The sequence below is a fragment of the Triturus cristatus genome, chromosome 7, assembly GCF_964204655.1.
Source record: "Triturus cristatus chromosome 7, aTriCri1.1, whole genome shotgun sequence".
Taxonomy (NCBI): domain Eukaryota; kingdom Metazoa; phylum Chordata; class Amphibia; order Caudata; family Salamandridae; genus Triturus; species Triturus cristatus.
In genome coordinates this window covers 1,609,386,415-1,609,405,422 of record NC_140590.1, presented here as the reverse complement: position 1 = coordinate 1,609,405,422, position 19,008 = coordinate 1,609,386,415, and the positions used below count along the sequence as shown (strand labels likewise).

At 41.5% G+C, this 19,008-nt stretch overlaps 1 protein-coding gene across 8 annotated transcripts in view; it reads left to right on the top strand.

Moving 5' to 3' along the window:
* Positions 1-892: 892 nt before the first annotated feature.
* The window catches only part of MAPRE1 (microtubule associated protein RP/EB family member 1), a 102,086-nt gene continuing 83,970 nt past the window's right edge, over positions 893-19,008 (top strand). For 4 of the 8 annotated variants that reach the window (XM_085619480.1, XM_085619476.1, XM_085619478.1 and 1 more), the window contains exons 1-3: positions 893-1,034; positions 2,558-2,681; positions 18,601-18,746. In XM_085619480.1, the coding sequence (XP_085475606.1) occupies positions 2,561-2,681; positions 18,601-18,746 (267 nt within the window). In that variant the 5' untranslated portion in view covers positions 893-1,034; positions 2,558-2,560. Of the gene's footprint in view, positions 1,161-2,557; positions 2,682-18,600; positions 18,747-19,008 lie in introns of all 8 variants that reach the window. The other 4 variants (XM_085619477.1, XM_085619475.1, XM_085619479.1 and 1 more) reach the window with 3 other exon arrangements.

Here is a 19,008-nt window from a genome sequence, read left to right as displayed (position 1 = left end):
GAAGTTTAGATAGGTAAAGGGTTTTGTTAGAGTCTAAGTAGTCTTTCCTCCACTCGCGTTCGGCTTTTTTGCACTTTTTCCACACTCTACTCTATACCACGGCACTCTACACCACTTCGCTCTAGTCTGAAATAATGTACTCTGCCACTGCAGTCTACGCCACTCTATTGCAATCTTCGTTACTCCACACCATGCCATTGCACTCTCCGCAACTGCTCTCTACACCACTTAACTCTAAAACACTCCATGCCACTGCACTCTATGCCACTGAACTCTATGTCACTGCACGATTTGGCACTCTGCACCACTCCACTCCGGGTCTAGCCAGCGCTATATAAAACTCAATAAATAAATGACACTGCACTCTGAAGAAATGCGGGCAAACAATGCTTGCATAGATCTAGTCATAGTTAATAATAATTTCCCCCTGGAAATAGTCAAGATAAACAGTTAAAAGATTTGGTAATGTTAACGGGGAAGTGCTCGCTGCCAGTACTAAAGAATCAGGTATGGACATTTGCAGAATCTTACACAGTGATCAAGAGGTCAGTATTTTTCTCCGGTAAACTGGCAATTACACTACAGTTGGGTAAGGTAGTCGTTATGGTTAACAGCTGCTGAGAGTTGAAGGTACAGAACGCTCAGTCTAATCCGAGCCTCCGGTCCTCCAACTGAGTCACAATTTACAACTGCAAGCTGTTTAACAATAAAAAATTGGTATGCTTTTGTTGGAGCACTGCATGCATATGGCGGCTGCTACAAGCCGTTTCAAGCACTTAACTGAGGTATGTTAGCTTTTACCCTAGCTCTTTCCCGTTGATGGTTTAGTCTTTCTTCTACATCTACAGCACTGGGGACCTACTTGGGATTCCCGACTCTTCCTTGTTCCTTTCAGATGCCACGCCTATTTGCAGGGCGCGCAAAATGGCGGTTTGAATTATTCATGAGATGACGTAAAGCCGCAAAGGAAGATGGCTACTTTGCGCATGACGTCAACACGGGCGGTGCCGGTTTGAAGGCGACGGGTAGCACAGGTAACGGGAGGGCTTTGATGCGAAGGCAGCGGTAGCTAAGGATTTTAGTGTTTCAGAGGGACAGTTTTGTTTGTCGCAACACTGCTGAGTGGAGGCGCTTGCGGGAAGGCCGGTCTGGGTGAAACGGTAGGCGGGACATGTGCTTAAATGAACCGAGGCCTAGAATGTGGGACCGATGTGGTGGGGGACTTTGAGGTTTGCTGGCTGGCTGGCTCCGCGGTGTACTGTATCCCACACAGTACACCGCTTCTCCCAGTCTTTGTATAGAAGAGGACCTAAGAAGTTGACAGCGGCTAGGCCAAGTGGGGAGTCGGGGCGGATGGGGTTAAAATTCAGGACGTGTCTGGATCATGGGATCGTTTCGGTGAAATGAGTCTGTCTGGTCGTTGTAATTCTTAGAATGAGGCTGGCACTCGGATAATGAGAATACAGTTACTGGGTAGCTGCGGAATGTGTTTATGGAGAACGATTAGTAAGGCAGTGGGGCCGAGGGGGGTGCCTGTTATGGGGCTGAGAAATGTCGGTGGGTGGAGCTCGTGCAAACCTACTCGAATGCTATGGGTGGCAAAGACGTGGACTCTAGACGGCTGTTTTGTGGCAGTAGAATTTTTTGTGGCATAATGTACCCAGGGAGGTGGAGAAATGACAGAGCAGTTATAGTGTTAATTACAGGAAGAGAATAAAGGGTCTGTTGGAAGAAGTGCCTTTTGGAATAGGATATAATGTGGCAGTTGAGGTAAAGTTAAAGTGCTGAAGGGGTAAAATTAGTTTTCTTAGTATGGGTTTGGTGGGGGGTTAATCCGAGGGTGCTTGGGGCTAATTGGGAATTTTCCTTTTTAGGTAGGACACAATGCGGCATTCATAATGTAGGGGAGAAAGCAATAGTTGTCAGGTTATTGCTTGGAAAGGATCAGATGAGTGGATTATTGACTGAATTCACGGGGGGGGGCATGAAAGAGTGTGCCCGAAAGAACGGGGGGGGGGGGGCGGGGGGAGCGTTATGAGTCCATATCTGATGATGATGGTAAAGGATTTTTTTGCCGAGCTGTGGCACATGAGAGAATTCTTGGTTTAAACCAGTGCTGGCTAAAACGAGATTTCTTGGTGCAGAACTCTAGATAAAGGAAATGTCTTACAATTTATTGTATTTTTTTTTACTGTAATGGCGCTTAGTTATTAATTAGTGGAGATAATGTTGAAAGATATGTATGATAGAATGGTTAGAAAATGCTGTTTAGAGATAGTGGACTTGTGTAAAGTTGTTTTGGGTTGTGACAGTGTTTTTTCCTTTATAGTATTTGAAATGCGTTTGGGGTATTTCGGTTAGGAACCAGGTTATGCTGTGGTCTAGTTCCATGGCATTTACGCATCAATTATAAAGGGCACAGCTAAACCAATTCATTTCAAATTCAGAATGTGGAAATTAGTGGTTGATGAGGCTCATGTACATGGTACCACTGTAATGTGGATGCACCAACATGTCTCATTTGGTAATGGAGAGGTATATTTTTCTTTTTCTTCAGAAAATGGCAGTCAATGTATATTCCACTTCTGTGACCAGTGATAACTTGAGTCGACATGATATGCTTGCATGGATCAACGAGTCTCTGCAGCTGAATCTAACCAAAATTGAACATCTTTGCTCAGGTAATTCGGAAATAATTGTGATGAGGTGTTAAAATATTAACCGAGTTTCTCAGTTAATCGGTACGTCAGCACTCTTTTAATTTTTAAAGTTTGAAATGTTACTCCATTTTATTAAACTTTGTATCTTTTAGATGGTGTAGCTTGCAAGGAAGATATGATAACCTTGTCCCATGAGTAATAAAACACCGTGCTTGGAAACCTAAACCTATATGAAGTATTTCACTGACTTTAAGACAGTCCTGTGGCCTTTTAAACTGAATCGGGAGCACCTGTCGGATACATTAGCTGGTACTTTCTAGCTGCACGAGAGCATGTTTTACTGGTTAGGTAGCTCCAGGCCCCGTAGTATTTATTTTTTTGGGGGGCAAAAATAAGATGCATTTAAGTTTAGCGTCCTGATTCTGTCACACCCAGTCAGCTGTCATACGCTCTTGTTGGCCTCTCCTGTGCTTACTGTCATATCTGCTCCATTTAGTATGGGCTGACGAAGAGGCACACCGGCTTTCAGTCCATTTTTTCTGTAAAGCATTATTTACCAGAGCAGGATATCAGAGGAATATTTTTCTTTTTTTCTTCCTTTTGTTTTTCCTTCATGTTTTTTTTTTTTGTGTTTTTTTTTGTTTTGTTTGTGCCAGTATTTCACTTTGACCATAACTAGTTTTCCCGTTGACTCGGTTTCAGCTTTCACTTTTCCGAGGAGATTTGAGGAACTGTGGCAGTAAGTTACTCACTGGACTGACTTGTGTGCTGGTAGTATTTGGTTATTCCTCCACCATGTGACCCACCTGTTGCTCTAGCCCGTATTTGCAAATATGTTGCTCAAAGTGCCCTGTGGGATTAGGCTGATGGGCGCATTGATAGTCAAAATGCTCAGGTTATCGTAGATTGGTTTGCAAAATTGTGACCTCAAAACAAACATTTTAAAGTGCAAAATATTTTCGTTTGTGATAGGCATTAAATGGACCTGTTGCTAATTCCATGGGCCGCATGTACTGCCTGCAAACAAGCATCCCTATCTTGCAGCGAGAGAGCTGGGTCGAGGGACATCTCCTTGTGAGGAGTGGTCATGAAAAAAGATGCAAGAGACACTAGGATTAAACTCCTTAAAAGTAAGGCCAGGAGAACAGTTTCCTAAACTGCTGAACCCTGGTCTCCCGCAGCCCTGCTGGCATATGTGTTGTGGCTTTTGGTGGGGATAGAGAAGCATTTGCTAGTATGAGAATGTGCAATGTTTTTGGGGTATTGCCAGAAATGCTCCCTGATTTGAGCGAGCTTTCCATAGTTCATTTAGGATTGCTGGTGGGAGCTTAATCCGTAAATAGTCGTCTTTGGTTCTGTATGTCTGTTACTTTATGAAATCCCAATTCATCCACCAACAATTAGAGTCCATTTAAAGTACTTCATTTTTTTATCCAAAAGATGCATTTACTTCGCAAGACCGACTAGATGAAGTCCTATTAGATTTAATTTTTTAACTTCTAAAACATTACATTAACAAGATCAGTTGGGATTTTTTTTGTCACTGATAGCAGAACTGCCTTTGCTGCTAGGGACATTGCCTTCACAACTCCTACTGCATCTACTCCTATTAAATGCACAACAAGTTGTTTGTTTCACTACAGTAATTATTTTTAGTAGTACTATGAATACTTTTGTTGGTACAAGTGTAGGTTGTTCCTATACCACTTAAGATAGTGCGCCAAATTCTTCCTCTTGCACTAGTACAACCAAAGAATTATTACAGTGACTGCTTCTATTGCTAAAACTACTAGTATCCATGGTTTAGTAAAAGTACTGTTGCACCAGCGTTAACTATTACACAAACTAATCCTGTAGTGTAATGGTACTGCAGTCACTCATACCCTTTGTACAGCCCCCACACAATCATGCTTAATGTAATGTTACATAAAGGACTGGAGGTGATGCTGGTTGTCATATTACTACCTTTATTAAACTCTTAACCATGCTTCAGTAGGACAAATCTGTTACCCTAACCAGCAGTATCCTTTCCTCATTTAGATATTTTTTTTTTATTGCCTCTCTAAAGACTTATTGCGTTGAATGTCATCACTATACTCTACATCCAGTTTATTTCATACACAATCCTCTAAATGATTATCTCAAAATATAATTGGCAGAGAACCATTTAGAGGATCTTGTATGAAATAAACTAGATGTAGAGTGTAGTGATATTAACTCAGTACTGGCTTTTTCATAGTTGTTTAATTTCCAGTCTGTCGCAAGTGGATCTCAGACTGGGTGTTGTCTTTGTTCTTGCTATGTTGGTGAGGAAGGGACGCATTCACATGCTACAAGGTCTGCTGCCACCAGCTGATCCATGTGGGTCAAGTGTGCCCGAATCCCTCTTGTACTGTTTTTCTAATACAGGTACCTAAGACTCTGTCCATGCACACACTAGCGTCCCTTTAGTATTCGTTTAAGTGTTGAAAAAATGTGGGCTTTTCTGCCTCCCATATGAATTTTACTTGGTAGGCATTCTTCCCAAATCTACATTGAAAGTTAGTTACCAGCATGTTTGAAAAATGTTTGACAGTTGTGAAATGACATTAATTGTGGTGGTTAACTCTGCCTGCCAGGACCTGCTACAAATTGTACATCATCTTAGATCTTTTATATATTTTCGATATGTCTGCATTTTAAAAATAATCACATTTGGGACTGTTTTCAGTCTTGCTCACTGCAGTGTTTTTGGAGATTTGTTGATTTATTCATGCTTTTGGTTTATAGGTTGATCATTATGGAATCCCGTTTTATGTCTTATGATCATATCTGTTTAAGTCCTGTAGTTAGTAATGTCACCTGTGCTTGGGAGGGAGTTACCTAGCAGGTTGAGCTGTAGGAACATGCACCTGAGCTTTGTTTGATCCTTGTTAAACTTTGTGTGTGTGTGTGTATATATATATGTGTGTGTGTGTGTATATATATATATATATATATATATATATATATAGTGTGTTTACATTGTCTTTTGTAATTTTGTTCTTACTGTTGTGAGGCTTTTCATGCTGAGTGGCGCTTCATTGTGTTTTTGTCTTTTACATACTGCCCTATCATTTCTCTTATTTCAGTTTCTTTGAGGTAGGTTTTTATTACCAACGTTATTCTGCTGAGCCTATTTTTGTTAAAATTCAGCAGTGTGCTCCTGATAGCCTTCTTACTGGCTGTACATTTTTGGCTTGTTTGTGCGAAATTCAACTTTTTTGCTTGGTCACTTCATATTTTTCACCTTTTGCCGGACCCTATAGTTTTCTGGGGTTAGAACTTTGTGCTTTTAAACCTACTAGCCAGCAGTAAAGTCGCTGTGCTCCCTGTTTAAACTTGGTGGCATTAGTATATGGTACAAAATGTACCTAGCACCTATTTGGTAAATGGCACTAGTGGACTGCAGCACCTATTGTCATCCACTACATTGACAGTGTAAAACCCAGTGTAGCCTGTTGCAGTGTTAAATTGCAACTGACTGTTGCTGTGTTAAAATGCAACTCACAATGTTAAACTCCTGACTGAGCAAACCGTCGTTTTAAATGTTAATCAGTCCCTCCTATGTAGGCCTTGGTCCCAACAAGGCTGGGTGCATGATATTTGAATTAGGACATCTGGAAATTTAATGATAACATGTCCTTATAGTGACCAGAATCCCAAAAGTTATTTTTCACAGAGGCAGGCCTAGTTGTCCTATGTAGAAAAGTACAGTACAAATTAAAATCCTAATATTGTATTTTGGAGAAATAGTGGAACTATTAAATGAAGTTTAAAAAAAAAAGAGCATTAAGAAAATGTAACTGTTAGAAAGTTATTGAAGGCTGATTTTACATTGGCTCTTCCACTAATTAGCATCTGAATAGGTGTAAAATCCCTGCCAGGAACTAAACAATAGGCTAACCTAAATGGGCAGTGATTTTTCCTTTTAACCTCCCAGAATATGCAGGGTGGGGTCCACAAGCATCCTTTTTGACATTAGTGTCATATCCTGCTTGAATGTCAAATCATGATTGACAGGTCTTATGGGTTTACCTCTAACACTTTTGAGTACACAGAAAAGGCTGCAAGAGCAGGATGCGTATTTTTGTGTATCCACCGTCTGGTTGTTGAAGGGCCGGCTTTGTCCCACCAGGCTTCTTGCTCAAGAGTTTACATATAACGCAGTGGGTGCACTTGAAGAGAACCAGAATGCCAGAAAAATTCTTGAGTATTCACTGTCTCGCTGCTGGAAAACCCTACTTTTATTCAACCAAGCTTCTGTCTCTGGGTGTATTTTGGGTACAGTGGCTGCCCCAAACTGGATTTTTGTTTTAGATTGGTAGGACACTGGGGTTACCATTATACATTCCCACACCCACTTCCAGCCCTCGGAGTCCAAGTTTAGTGTGACTAAAGACTTTTGCTACCTAGGAATTGCCCCAAAGATGTATGGATGGCCCTAGGAACTTTTACTCCATTGCATAGGGCCCAGGAGAAGTTGTTCCCACAGACTAGCTCGTGTCAGGCATAAATGTGTACCGGCTATGTAAGGAAGAGAAGAGATTACTGGTCCAACACACAAAGTAATGGTGCAGTGTGTGTGCAGTTCTGACGACTTGGTACAAGCTATCTATTGTGATAGGTTGAACGCAAAAGAAATGGGTTGCCAAGGGCAGCTTTGTTGCGGAGCAAAAGCCTTCACCCACCAACGGTGGCTGATGAACCCCCCCCTTACGGGTTCTGTTAATCATAGGAAGCCTATATGAAAAGATACAAAAGCAGGCTCCTTGTGGGAAAGATGTCCCAGGAGATCAAACGTTCAACATGTCTCGTCTCATTTCCCCCTACATGATAAGTAACAATTAAACAGGATAGTCATTCTGTTGCCTACTTTACTAGAGGGGCTCTGTCCTAACCAGGTGATTTCGCTTGACATAGGCTCCCTATGGTTAAAAGTACCTTCAAGGGGGTGCTTGAGTCAATTTTATTATGTTTTCCTCACCTGCTTGGCCAGTCTACCTCAAACACACTTTGAGTAACTTCGGTCACTCGGGCCATTCTGCGAAGAATTGTGCAAAGAGCTCCCTTGAGCTAGCATTGCAGAGCCAGCCGGATGTGGACCACAGTCCGATAACGAAGCATGGCGCCAGTTGGTGGATGAGGGATTGTGCTTCTCAGCAAAGTTGTCTTTGACTTTTTTTGGCGTTCGGCCTATCACAATAGATAGCTTGAACCCCTAACGGTTAATTTTGTGACTTTGATGGTTCACACTGAGGGTTATGATTATTCCTTGGGGTGGGTAGTCACCCACTGTTGGAAATGGCCCTTTTTGCAGGGTTATCCCTAAACTTTTTGCTTTTTCCTCCTATTTTTTTTCCTGCCCTGTGTGTTGGTTTTAGGACTCTGGGCACTTCACCACTGCTGATCAGTGCTAAAGTGTATATGCTCTCTGTGTAAACTGTGTTGTGATTGGCGTTTCCATGATTGGCTACTTGATTTATGTGTCCATCCCTAGTAAAGTGCCCTGCGAGTGCCATGGCCTATAAATCAAATGCTGTTGGTGGGCTGCAGCACTGAATTGTGCCACCCACGCAAACAGCCTGTAAAGTGTCTAAGGCCTGCCATTGCAGAGTCTGTCATCAGCCTGGGGTTGCAATGTCGACTTGGCAAGTGCAGACACTTGCAAGTCCCTAAACCTTCCCTTTTCTACATGTTAGTCACCCCTAAGGTAGACCCAAGGTACCCCTGTGGGCAGGGTGCATTGTATGTGAAAGGTAGGACATGCCCTGGTGTGTGTGGCATGTCCTGATAGTGAATTACAGCCTACTTCGTTTTTCACCATTGCAAGACTACCTGTTCTCCATAGGCCAGAATGGGCAGTTGGATTATTACATCCTATAATCCTAACTGACCCAGGCAACATGGTAGAAATTCGAGTTTAGTATGCCTGAACTCAGAATGATAAAATAAATCTTAGTGAGGTTGGTTTTAACATTCTGAGTTTGAAAATACCACTTTTAGGAAGTAGGTATTTTCTTGTCTGACCATCCAAACCTGCCTCTGCTAGGTTGTGTATTCCTTGTCTGGAGTTTGAGTGACAGGGGCTGGGGAATTCCCGGAGACTGGGTGAGTCAGCACAGGGCTGAATGGAGAGATCTCATGTAGGTGGGTGGGAGGGGTTGCACCTGGTACCTGAATAGGGCTTTGCTTTCCCTCCCCAATGCTGGCTCCACCTCCTGTGGGGGGTCTGATGTCTCTGCCCTGCGCTCTGAAAGAAAAGGAGTCCTCGTGTAAACTAAGTACTCCAGAACTGGGTTGGACTAGGCAAAGGCCCCTTTGCCCTCAGAGGACAAAGGATTTGCTAGTATAAATATTGGGGCCCAGACCCCCGAGATTGAGATTACTTCTGAACTAACGAACCTGCCAGGAGGAAGGCCTGGGAAAGCTGGAGAAGGAGTACTGCCCCTATGCTAAGTGTTGAGGGGTTTGCCTGCAGTGGTTGCTTCTGGCTTGGGTAGGGAAAGGACTGGACTGTGCTTTCATCATCCTGCTTAAAGTAGAGCTTGCCTCCTGTTGGAAGTCTCGGGGATAGAAAAGACATCACAGATCTCGCTGGAATCAAGGAACCTGCCAAAACGAAGAGCTGCCAGGAGGAGTACTGCCCCATTGCTGTGTTGTTGAGTTGGCCTGCAGCTGCTGCTTCTGCCTTGGGCACTGATAGGACTGGACTGAACTTTCTCTACTAGTGCCGAGTATCTCCAAGGGCCTGAACTGAGCTGGCCTCCAGTTAAGAAGTCTCGGACTGCGAAGACCTCACCAACCTCTGGGTACCGCTCCTGGAACCGCTGTTTCAGTTGCCACAGAGAAGAAGGAACCGTGACCGACTCCGTCGCTGGCCTTGTGTCCTGAAGCACCGCAGGCCGCACCGACACGCCCTGCACCGCAAGCCTTGGTCTCACCGACTCCGTCACCAAGCCGCAACCTGCATCGCTTCGCTTCGCTGGCCTGGGCTCACCGACACTGTTGCTGCTGTGTCGACACCCGTGACCGACTCGTCACGCACAGCTCTCTGACTTGGCCAGTGTCACTTCCCGCCAACCGGCTGTTGCTCACATCGCAACTTGCCAGCACTGCCTCGCCCTGCACCGCTCGCCTTGGTTTCACCGACGCCGTCTGGATGATCGTCACCGAGCTGCTGCCTGCACCACATCGAGAGGCACCGCTGCCACTTTGCACAGTAACCGCAACGGACGCCACGACCGGCTGTCACCTGCACCGCTTCAAGCACAGTCTCGTCCTGCACCGCCTGCCTTGGTCTCGCCGACGCCATCTGGAAGATCATCACCGAGCCGCTGCTTGCACCACACCGTGTACCGCTTACACTTTGCATCGCAAACGCGAAGGACGCCAAGACTGACTCGCACCGCCACTAAGAGGTACTGTGAACGAATCTGTCCCGCTGCTGCTGGCCCGTACCAACGAGGTCAGCTGGAACTGCGAGACCCTGTTGTTTTCAGCATCGCGGTAGGCTCGGACCGAGCTACAGACCAGTACGAACTGGTTTTTTCAACGTATTTTGCAACTTAAAGACATTTTGAGAAGTAACTATTTCTGAAGTACTGTATTGTCGATATTTATCGTATTTGGTCTTGTTTATATAAAAATAGTGGATAGTTTTCTAAAACTGGTGTGGTGTCCATTTGTAGTGCTTACATTGTATTACTGTTGGTTTTGTGCAAATGCTTTACACACTGCTTCTAAGATAAGCCTGACTGCTCGTGCAAAGCTACCAAGGGGGTGAGCACGGGTTATTTTAGGATTCTAACTCCCTTGTCCTGACTAGTGGTAGTTTCTGCCTGGCTTGGGGGCAAACATTAGCCAACCAGAAATCTCATTTCTAACACCCACTCCAACTAATAATCCTGTTTACTACGTGTGCCTCTGGTAGTGCCTTCCTTAGGCCCCACAGAAAGAAAATGTAGTTAATTCTGCAGCTGATGTTAAATGTTTAAGTGTGGTTAATCTTAATTTTCTCTGTCCTGATCATCTGTATCAATCTTTCTATGTCCTCCGTTTCCTTTTGTATTCCTCTAGCTTTTTTTTAATTTCCTGCCCTTTCATGATACAAGGCTGTTCTCATCTAACCCTTGCAGATTAATTCTTCAGCAATCCGTGTAGGTTTCTGGTTTTAAGGATTTGGTCCTGATCTAAATTTGGACTGTGTTGAAACACTTGCAATATTTTCCTAAAACTAAATTTGAATAAAATATGCTACACATTATTTATATTAAAGTATCTTTGCCTCAGACAGGTGTTGGCTGTATCTCAAAGCAGCTTGCATCATTTTGATGGGGTTTTAAAACCCTTCATGCTGATTCTTTCCATCATCTGTGTACTTGGTCCACACCACCGTGAGACAGCATGGCTTAGTCAATTTCCAGCCTTCCTAGTACCACTTCACACAACTCTCACAGAACAGAATAGTATGCATTTTTAGCAAATGTCGTAGGCTTTATTTTGAAAGGCCATTGTAAAAAGTCTGGATAGCACTACTTTTGTCTTAATACATTCACTCTGAACCTTGTAATCTAAACTTACCATGCATTAATGCCGTTTACAATTCAGGACAGTTAGCTGTGCTCTTGACATTCTACTTCAAATTGTAGCTTCCATTGTGCAGATTCTATATTGTTTTTCATGTCCAAGTCCATTACCTACTGAATCACTGTCACCTCTTGCTCCTCTTGAACACATAGCTTTAAGGTTTCAAGGTACAAATTCAATGCCATGAAGTGAGTCCACCCCTCGCAACACCAAAGCTTAGTAGGCTAAGAGACTGATTCACTTAGACTTCTCCATAAAAGCAAAGCTTTCAAAAGTGCAACCAGGATACTGATCTGCAAAATCCCATGCAAGATTAATATAGCCATAATCATGTCTATGTAAGAACAATTCACTAAATGTTATTCTTACGCTTCTGCTGACCATGCCAATCAGTCAATTGAGCATTTCCATCGCACTAACCAAAGGCCCAATTGTCCTTTTCACTGGAAAAAAGCATCCATATAATCTATGGAGAGTATGCACTGATAATCCATTGTGTAAACTACCTCCACACGCTTAAACCCACTTATTGTATACTCTGCACATTCTCATTGAAGGCCTAGGGATCAGTCATTCAATAGCGCTCCAGTCAAGTCTTTTAAATGCGTCTAAATTCTCAATCTGTATAGCCTGCTATCCTTGAACTAAACTACTCCATACTTCACACAGCTACTGCATGTTGCTCCTTTAACTATTTATGATGGTGTCACTCAGTATTGCTGTTCCTTACCCCATCCTTCCAGTAAAAATGGCTCCTCTGTTTACACTTACTGGGACAACACACTACTCCCCTGCTTCAAAGTTTGTTCTGGGACAGGCTGTACATATAGTAGCTGTCTACATTTGCATAATAATGGCACATCCCGTACCCTATTTTCAACACCCATTCCTTAAAGCTATGTGGAGTCCTACCTGTGATGGAAAACTTGGAACTATTTGGAAGGTGATCTGTGAGCTACCAGATGAGTTGCTATGCCTTGTTCACCATATTGTCCTCAACTTAAAAAAAAAAAAAGTCCTCAACTTTAAGTCCTAAAGAAAACACCCAGCTCGGCTGACCAATCTGGCATGTCAAGATTGTAATTGGTTTTAACCTGATGTCCTCACAGGTTTCTTTGTGCTTGAAATCTACAATGCTTTGCAAATCGGAGCATAAACATTACACGTCTACACCTTTAGCGTCCTGTTCAGCATCGCAAATCCCATTATCAACAAAGCTTCTCTGGCCTACAATCTTAAAAGCGCAGAAATGATGGTAGTCTTAATAGAACCAGATAGGACTAAGTTTTCTTGCACTAAATAAGCATTTCAACAAGCTATTAGACTCTGTTGGCCACAAGCGGCAAAGCAGATGTGTATTTCTGAATGTATAAAAACACGTTTAGTGATGCATGGTATGTTGAGGTGTGTGTATATAGATACATAGATATATAGATATATTTGCATGAAATAACACAATAACAGTGCCACATAAGCCAGGTGCCCTCAAAGCCCCTCCCAACCAGTCATTGTTTGTGGATTGGTGCATCTTGTCCAGGTAACAACCCCGGATTTCAGTACCTAAGTTGAGGAAAGTCGTGTATTTTTGTATTTTTAATACCTCTATTCTGTCCACGTACCCGCATGTTTTAGCACACACCCCTGGCCTCGTAGACCAGCTACTCCCTGATCATGAACCAGTCCATACCTCTCTTACACTTAGTGTTTGACAGTGAGGCCTCTGGCGTCTAGTGAAGCACAAAATCCCTTTTTCCTATTAGGAGCCCTACCCAGAGCAGCGCCAGTTTGCAGCGGTTTATTTCTATATCAGCAGTGATATGCTGGAGGATTAACTGATGCATATATTTTTAATGTTCAATCTCCCGAAGTATGGAAATCAACTTGACATTCTAACCCTATTGTGTGTGTGTCAGATCAACACAGGTTTTTTTAGGTGTCTATTCCATGCTTCCCTTGTTAATCAGGCTGCAAATGTTTTCTGTGTCCGTTACAGAAGTGAATCGTGCTAAAGATATCAGACATTGGATAGCTTCAGCAGTTTTGGGGGTCTCAACGGTGATCCAGTAAGAACAAAGTCCACATGATGAATGGACCTACTGGCTAGGAGGCAGGCTGTGCCTTCTGCACACCATTCTATGGCTCTATAATCACAGGAACTACACTGCTAGAAGAAACTTGGGGAGAAGACAGGCAGGCTGAGAGCATTCTAGGCAAAGAAAAGGGTGCAGATAGGTAAGTCTACTCCCAGTAATGACAGAGTATTTCTCAGGTAGTCAGATGACGAATCGAAACTTACTCCAGTAAGTTTCAACAGCTATTAACCATGTTAATCCATGATACTCTTGTCAAAGCAGCGTACTGGGAAATACACGCGCATCCATCGTTTCCTCCTCTACCTGTCACATTGGTGTAAAGCACAGGAACTTGACAACACCAGGAATTCCTTTTGTAAGTGAGTGCTTACCAAGCTAATTTAATGGTTAACTATACATTGCTCAAGCTCGAAACGCCTCAAAGATATGCCTTATAATAGGGTATCCACATATGAAAAAATGCATACACCTCTAATAGCACCTCAGTTGTCAAATGCACAATCTCAAACAGCATACATTAAATTAATCATACACGTCCAGTAGAGTAAACTTTCCAGTGATGGGTAGCCACATTTCACAGTAACACTGCCCACAAAGCAATTCCATAGCACCACCTTGCATCATTGGGTCTTGGGTCAGAAATATACGGTTAGATTGTGCTAGTAATAGGTTATGGCATCTAACAGCATTTACTTCTCCATTTATATGCATTTGCTGGAAATGAGCCTCTGTTTCAAATGAGGAACACTTTAAGCATTTTGGTACAGACCTCCAGTCTTACGAATCAACATCTTGCAAGTCATTAAAGCTAATCCCTAAAGACCACACCTCCATAGAACCAAATCTGCCTCTGGTCTGTGATGGACAGACTTTAAAATACATACAATGGTCTAGCTATAGGCATTGTTAACATAACCGCGTTTATGTAATGGTGATTGTAGAGGAAGGTAGCGTGTACAATGGGTATGCTCTTAATTTTGTTTCTGGTGTAGGGGAAGAGTTGCTCTGTTCTCAGCAGTACACTTTCCCGGTCTTGTGCTCAATTTTCTTAAAGAAAATGCTGTTATCATGCCAGTTTCTGTGGATTGATAGTTGAAGGAATTCCTGTACCTAAAGTTCTTTAAGCTCCCAGTCGGTCAGCTTCACAATGTCCTAAACACAAATCATAGCTAATTTAGGACTTTTCCCAGGAATTTTCAATGTCCTGTCCAGGAGTGGTCACCTTCTGACGCTGTGGAGCGCTACTCCAACTTCACTTCAGTTTTTCAGGTAGCTTCCTTCCCATATGCCACCTTTGTGGGAGCCGACACAATAAATTTGTCAAGCCTTTTGGCAGTTGGTTTAGATAGGCCAACTAGTACTAGTTTCTGTGATTAAAGCTTAGATTGCTGTAAAGTATCACCCCCCTATTCACTGTGCAGGGCTTTTCACAATAACACACTAACTTTCTTCCCCATTTTTACAAGCCCCAAAGGAAATTGTTAGCATTGCAAGTTGTACAAAAAATAACCCTGCCAACTCAATCATCTCTAAGAAACGTACCGATCTGTGAAAGATTTCAGTTGACTTGCACAGATCTAGCCTGCCATGTACTTTGTCTGTTAAATTGATACCAATTTTATGGCCCGACTTTATTTTGTTGGGAGGTAAAAAAAAGAAAACCTCCCTCAACCCTGGATAGACTGAAGGGGAACTATTATTCATGGATCTCAGACCAGCTCCATGGAAAACTCATAACTCTGCGGAAAATTTAAACCCACACTCTGTTTTGAGAACTATATCATATATTTATACCAATAAAGATCATTGTATATAAAATTCAGGCTGGGATGCTTCCCTGTAAAGTCCTTTACACGGAACTGGTTGACCTCCACCTAAAATTCCATCAGACCCTGCTTGCTAGGTGGCATTGAGCTTCTTGTGCACTCTATGCAGCTATGCCCCCATTCTTTGCTTGTGAGGATATTCCTTCGGCCCCTTTAAAAAAAAACAAAAATAAAAAACCTGGCATCAGACACTGCAGAACCGCCATGCACCTATGTTTAAGATCCGACATTTTTATCATTTTCTTTTTGACCCAGTATCCTCCTAAATCTACGAACTTGGAAAGTTAAGCGGCCATTCGTTAGACAACATAATGTTAGTTTTAATCCACCCTCAAGTTGAAAACCTATTTCTGCCAACATAGTTTACTGCACAAAGCACTTTACTTGGGCCCTCTGTTATATTAAGGTCATTGTCCAGTCTTTTTAGGTGGCCTTGTTGTCTTACGTTTTCTTTCGCATGATGACAATTATTCATTGTTTTCACCTTTACTCTTTCCGGACTTATCGTATTAATGCATTAGCTGGTATAATGCTTGAGTACTGAAGTGTTTTAATGGCGGTATTTTTATTTTTTTTAATTTTTTGTTATAAACATCAGTTTATTGGTGCTATTTATTTTTTTCTCAAAGTTTGCAAGGTAAGCATATCTGTGTACAAAATACATGTTATAGAAGAATTACCGCTGCTAAATTTCCCCGGCTACAGTTTCGGCCAAGCAAAGGTTACATTCTCATTGTCATGATGACTACATTCCTTTAAAGCTAACCATATAATGCTTAGTTATGCCAGGACTATCTAATGCGTTGTCTATTGTAGTGCAATTTCTGCCGCGACTGTAGGTGGCTTACAGGTGATAATAAAACAGATTAACACACAGAACTAGAACATCTAAGCCTGGTAATATAGTTGTACCTCTCTACCTTGCGTATCGCCCTGATATGCTGTCCCCTGTTAATGGCAGTATTTTGTTATATCCTTTTTAACTGCGTCCATTTTTATAAGTATACATTTTTAATGATTTTCATTCTCAAACATTTTCTGTTTCTTGCATCTATAACCGTGTGTTGCTAATTCTTAGTTTATATCTATCATTACTGTTTAATGATTATCACAGAAATGTTAATGTATACAGTATATTGTATGGCTTATGTTTATAAGCTGATGCAATAAAAATAAGAGTGCTTACATATGATCTATTGGCGTCACAGGAAAAATATCCGGGTATAAAGCACAAATATAGATGGGCCCAGTGCAGTATTCCATTTATTATCATTGAGCGTCAGGAGGGGTAATGATTTTTGATCGTGGTCCTTCAGAACCCTCAATTGCAAAGAATTGTTGAAAATTTAGTTGTGATTTACGAAATGAGTCCATTAACATTAAATGGCAAGTGTCCCCTGGTTTGCAAGTATTTTTTTTTTTTTGCTTGTACGAAAGGTAGTAAATTGAACATGCAAAACCATTTGATTGGTCTGGTGTGATTACAGGATTGGGGAGTTTTGTTAAGTGAGGTTTAAACCGTCTTGGAATGTCTAGCAGATGTGTAGTTATTCTACATATTTAATTGCAGTTTGGTCTGCAGCAGTCTTAGAAACTGCTTTCTGTTTAACACTTTCAAATTATTTTTGTCCCCCACTCCCCATGTTTTGTGCAATTTGTTTCCCTGCAAATCAGCACACTTGTACCTGTAAATGGTGATACTTCTGCATATTTAAGCCGTGACATACTTGCGTTATGTTCTGCTTTAACTTTCAATAATGGATTACGAAACAAACCAAAAAGATTGTGTTCATATTTAGTTGGCTTATTCAAAAGGAGAATATGCTGTTGGGTATTTAAAAGCTCTTTATGACTTGTTTTAAAATCTATAATTTAATCAAAGATGCTCTGGCCTGAATCACTAAGGGCCTCAGAGGCACACGTGGCAGCGGGCCCCTCACTCTTGACCGGACCTCTGCAATGAGAAACTTCAGTTTAAAGGTCCCGCCACGAGTGCGGATGTCCTCTGTAAATTGGGTCCTGGTTTTTTTTTTTCCCCCTTGATCATGAACTAGTTTTGCAAGTAGCTGCCCGCTTCTCTTATACTTTAAAAACATTCAAAATGGAAAAGAACCCATGTGACTTTATCTAAAAGTTTGGGCAAAGATCATGGCTCTGCGCGTGCTATATACCTACTTGACCAGTGCCCAACCAGTTTGGTATAAAACTCTCTACAGTTGGGAGCGATTTCTAGAAAAAACACTTTCATATCAGAAATGGACATTTAATTTGCATGGATGGTCTTTCATTGCAATTTATTAAGATTCTTTTTCTGTATCACATTTGTTCATTATCGCTATGCCTTCATAACACATTACTGTCCCAATATTTCTTATAATTAAGGAGCGAATATGTATTCCAATCCAAAACAATGATGCAACCAAAATGACTATTGAAGAAAAAGGAGACAAACTCTTGCTTAATGATTATTTGTTTGCCACAGTTCAACTTTTTTCAGCCGACATGCGTTTCGTGGCAACCTGTGCCGCTTCTTCAGGGTGGCTGAAATTTTGGGAAGAAAGAACAGTAATTTAATGTGCTTTGTTCAACTTATGTGTGTTATAACCAAAACACTATGACAAATATACAAATTGTAGACATGAGTATTTTAATACCACACAAAGACCCATTGCTTTAGATTTCCCAAACTGTTTCTGTATACATTTGACAGCAGAACATTTGGTCCTTTACCAAAAACGCAATTCAAGCATAGTAATAGAAAACATTTTTAAATTGCTTATGTAAAATCCCGATTTCCAAAACCAACATAGGATAACATTTTCCTATTCATTGGTGTGTATACACAAGTTTTTGCAAAGAAAGTTAACGCTGTTAACTCAAGTTAGTTTACAGATTATTTAAAATGTTTGATATTTGATTCTCTAGCCTGTGCTTTCTGCTTAGGGATCCATTAATACCAGTCTTATTTTCTCCAAGTATATTGTGTTTACTCCCCTTTCTCTTAGTAATAATGAATTATTAGTAATTTAGTGCGCCCTACGAATTAGATTGTAGTGAGTTTAAGTGTAACTTGAGCCACGTCCATAGATTGAGAATCACTTTGAATAATGTTATAAAAAGATTTTACTATTTCAGTCCAAAACTAATTTTAAAATAGGAATAACTAATGTTCTTTTATAGGACAGATGCTCATGCGTGCAGAAAATTGTTTCTCAGCGTCTCCTGTGAAATAGAAACCACCTTGTAAAGCTGCCTCTAAATAGATGTGCCCAGGTTATAATTTGATTTACATAATCGTCTCTTTACATGTCACCTTTATTTGTAATCTGCTTAAGTTATGGATAATTTGAATTTATGCACACACCTACCCAGCATCCCGAAATGTTGTTATAATATAATCATTGTTGATTGCAGGTAGTGCCTACTGTCAGTTCATGGACATGCTGTTCCCTGGTTCCATGCCACTGAAGAAAGTTAAATTCCAAGCCAAACTAGAGCACGAGTACATTCACAACTTCAAATTGTTGCAAGCAGCATTCAAGAAAATGGGTGTGGATAAAGTAGGTATACTTTTATTTATTTTTTGTGCTACTCCTCACCTTGTACAACGTAATAGTCTTTTGCGAGTTTTATTACACATAAGAGTTAGAAATATAGTCTCTTGCAGAATAGAGTTTAAATAAAAACAGGCCATATTTCAGTGAGGGTCATCGTATCTGATGCACTAGAGCATGTATTACCCAAATTGAAGGAGGTAGTTCACACCTCTGAAGACAAAACCTTGCCTTGACTTAAGAAATGGAAAGTTCTCTTGGTAATGCC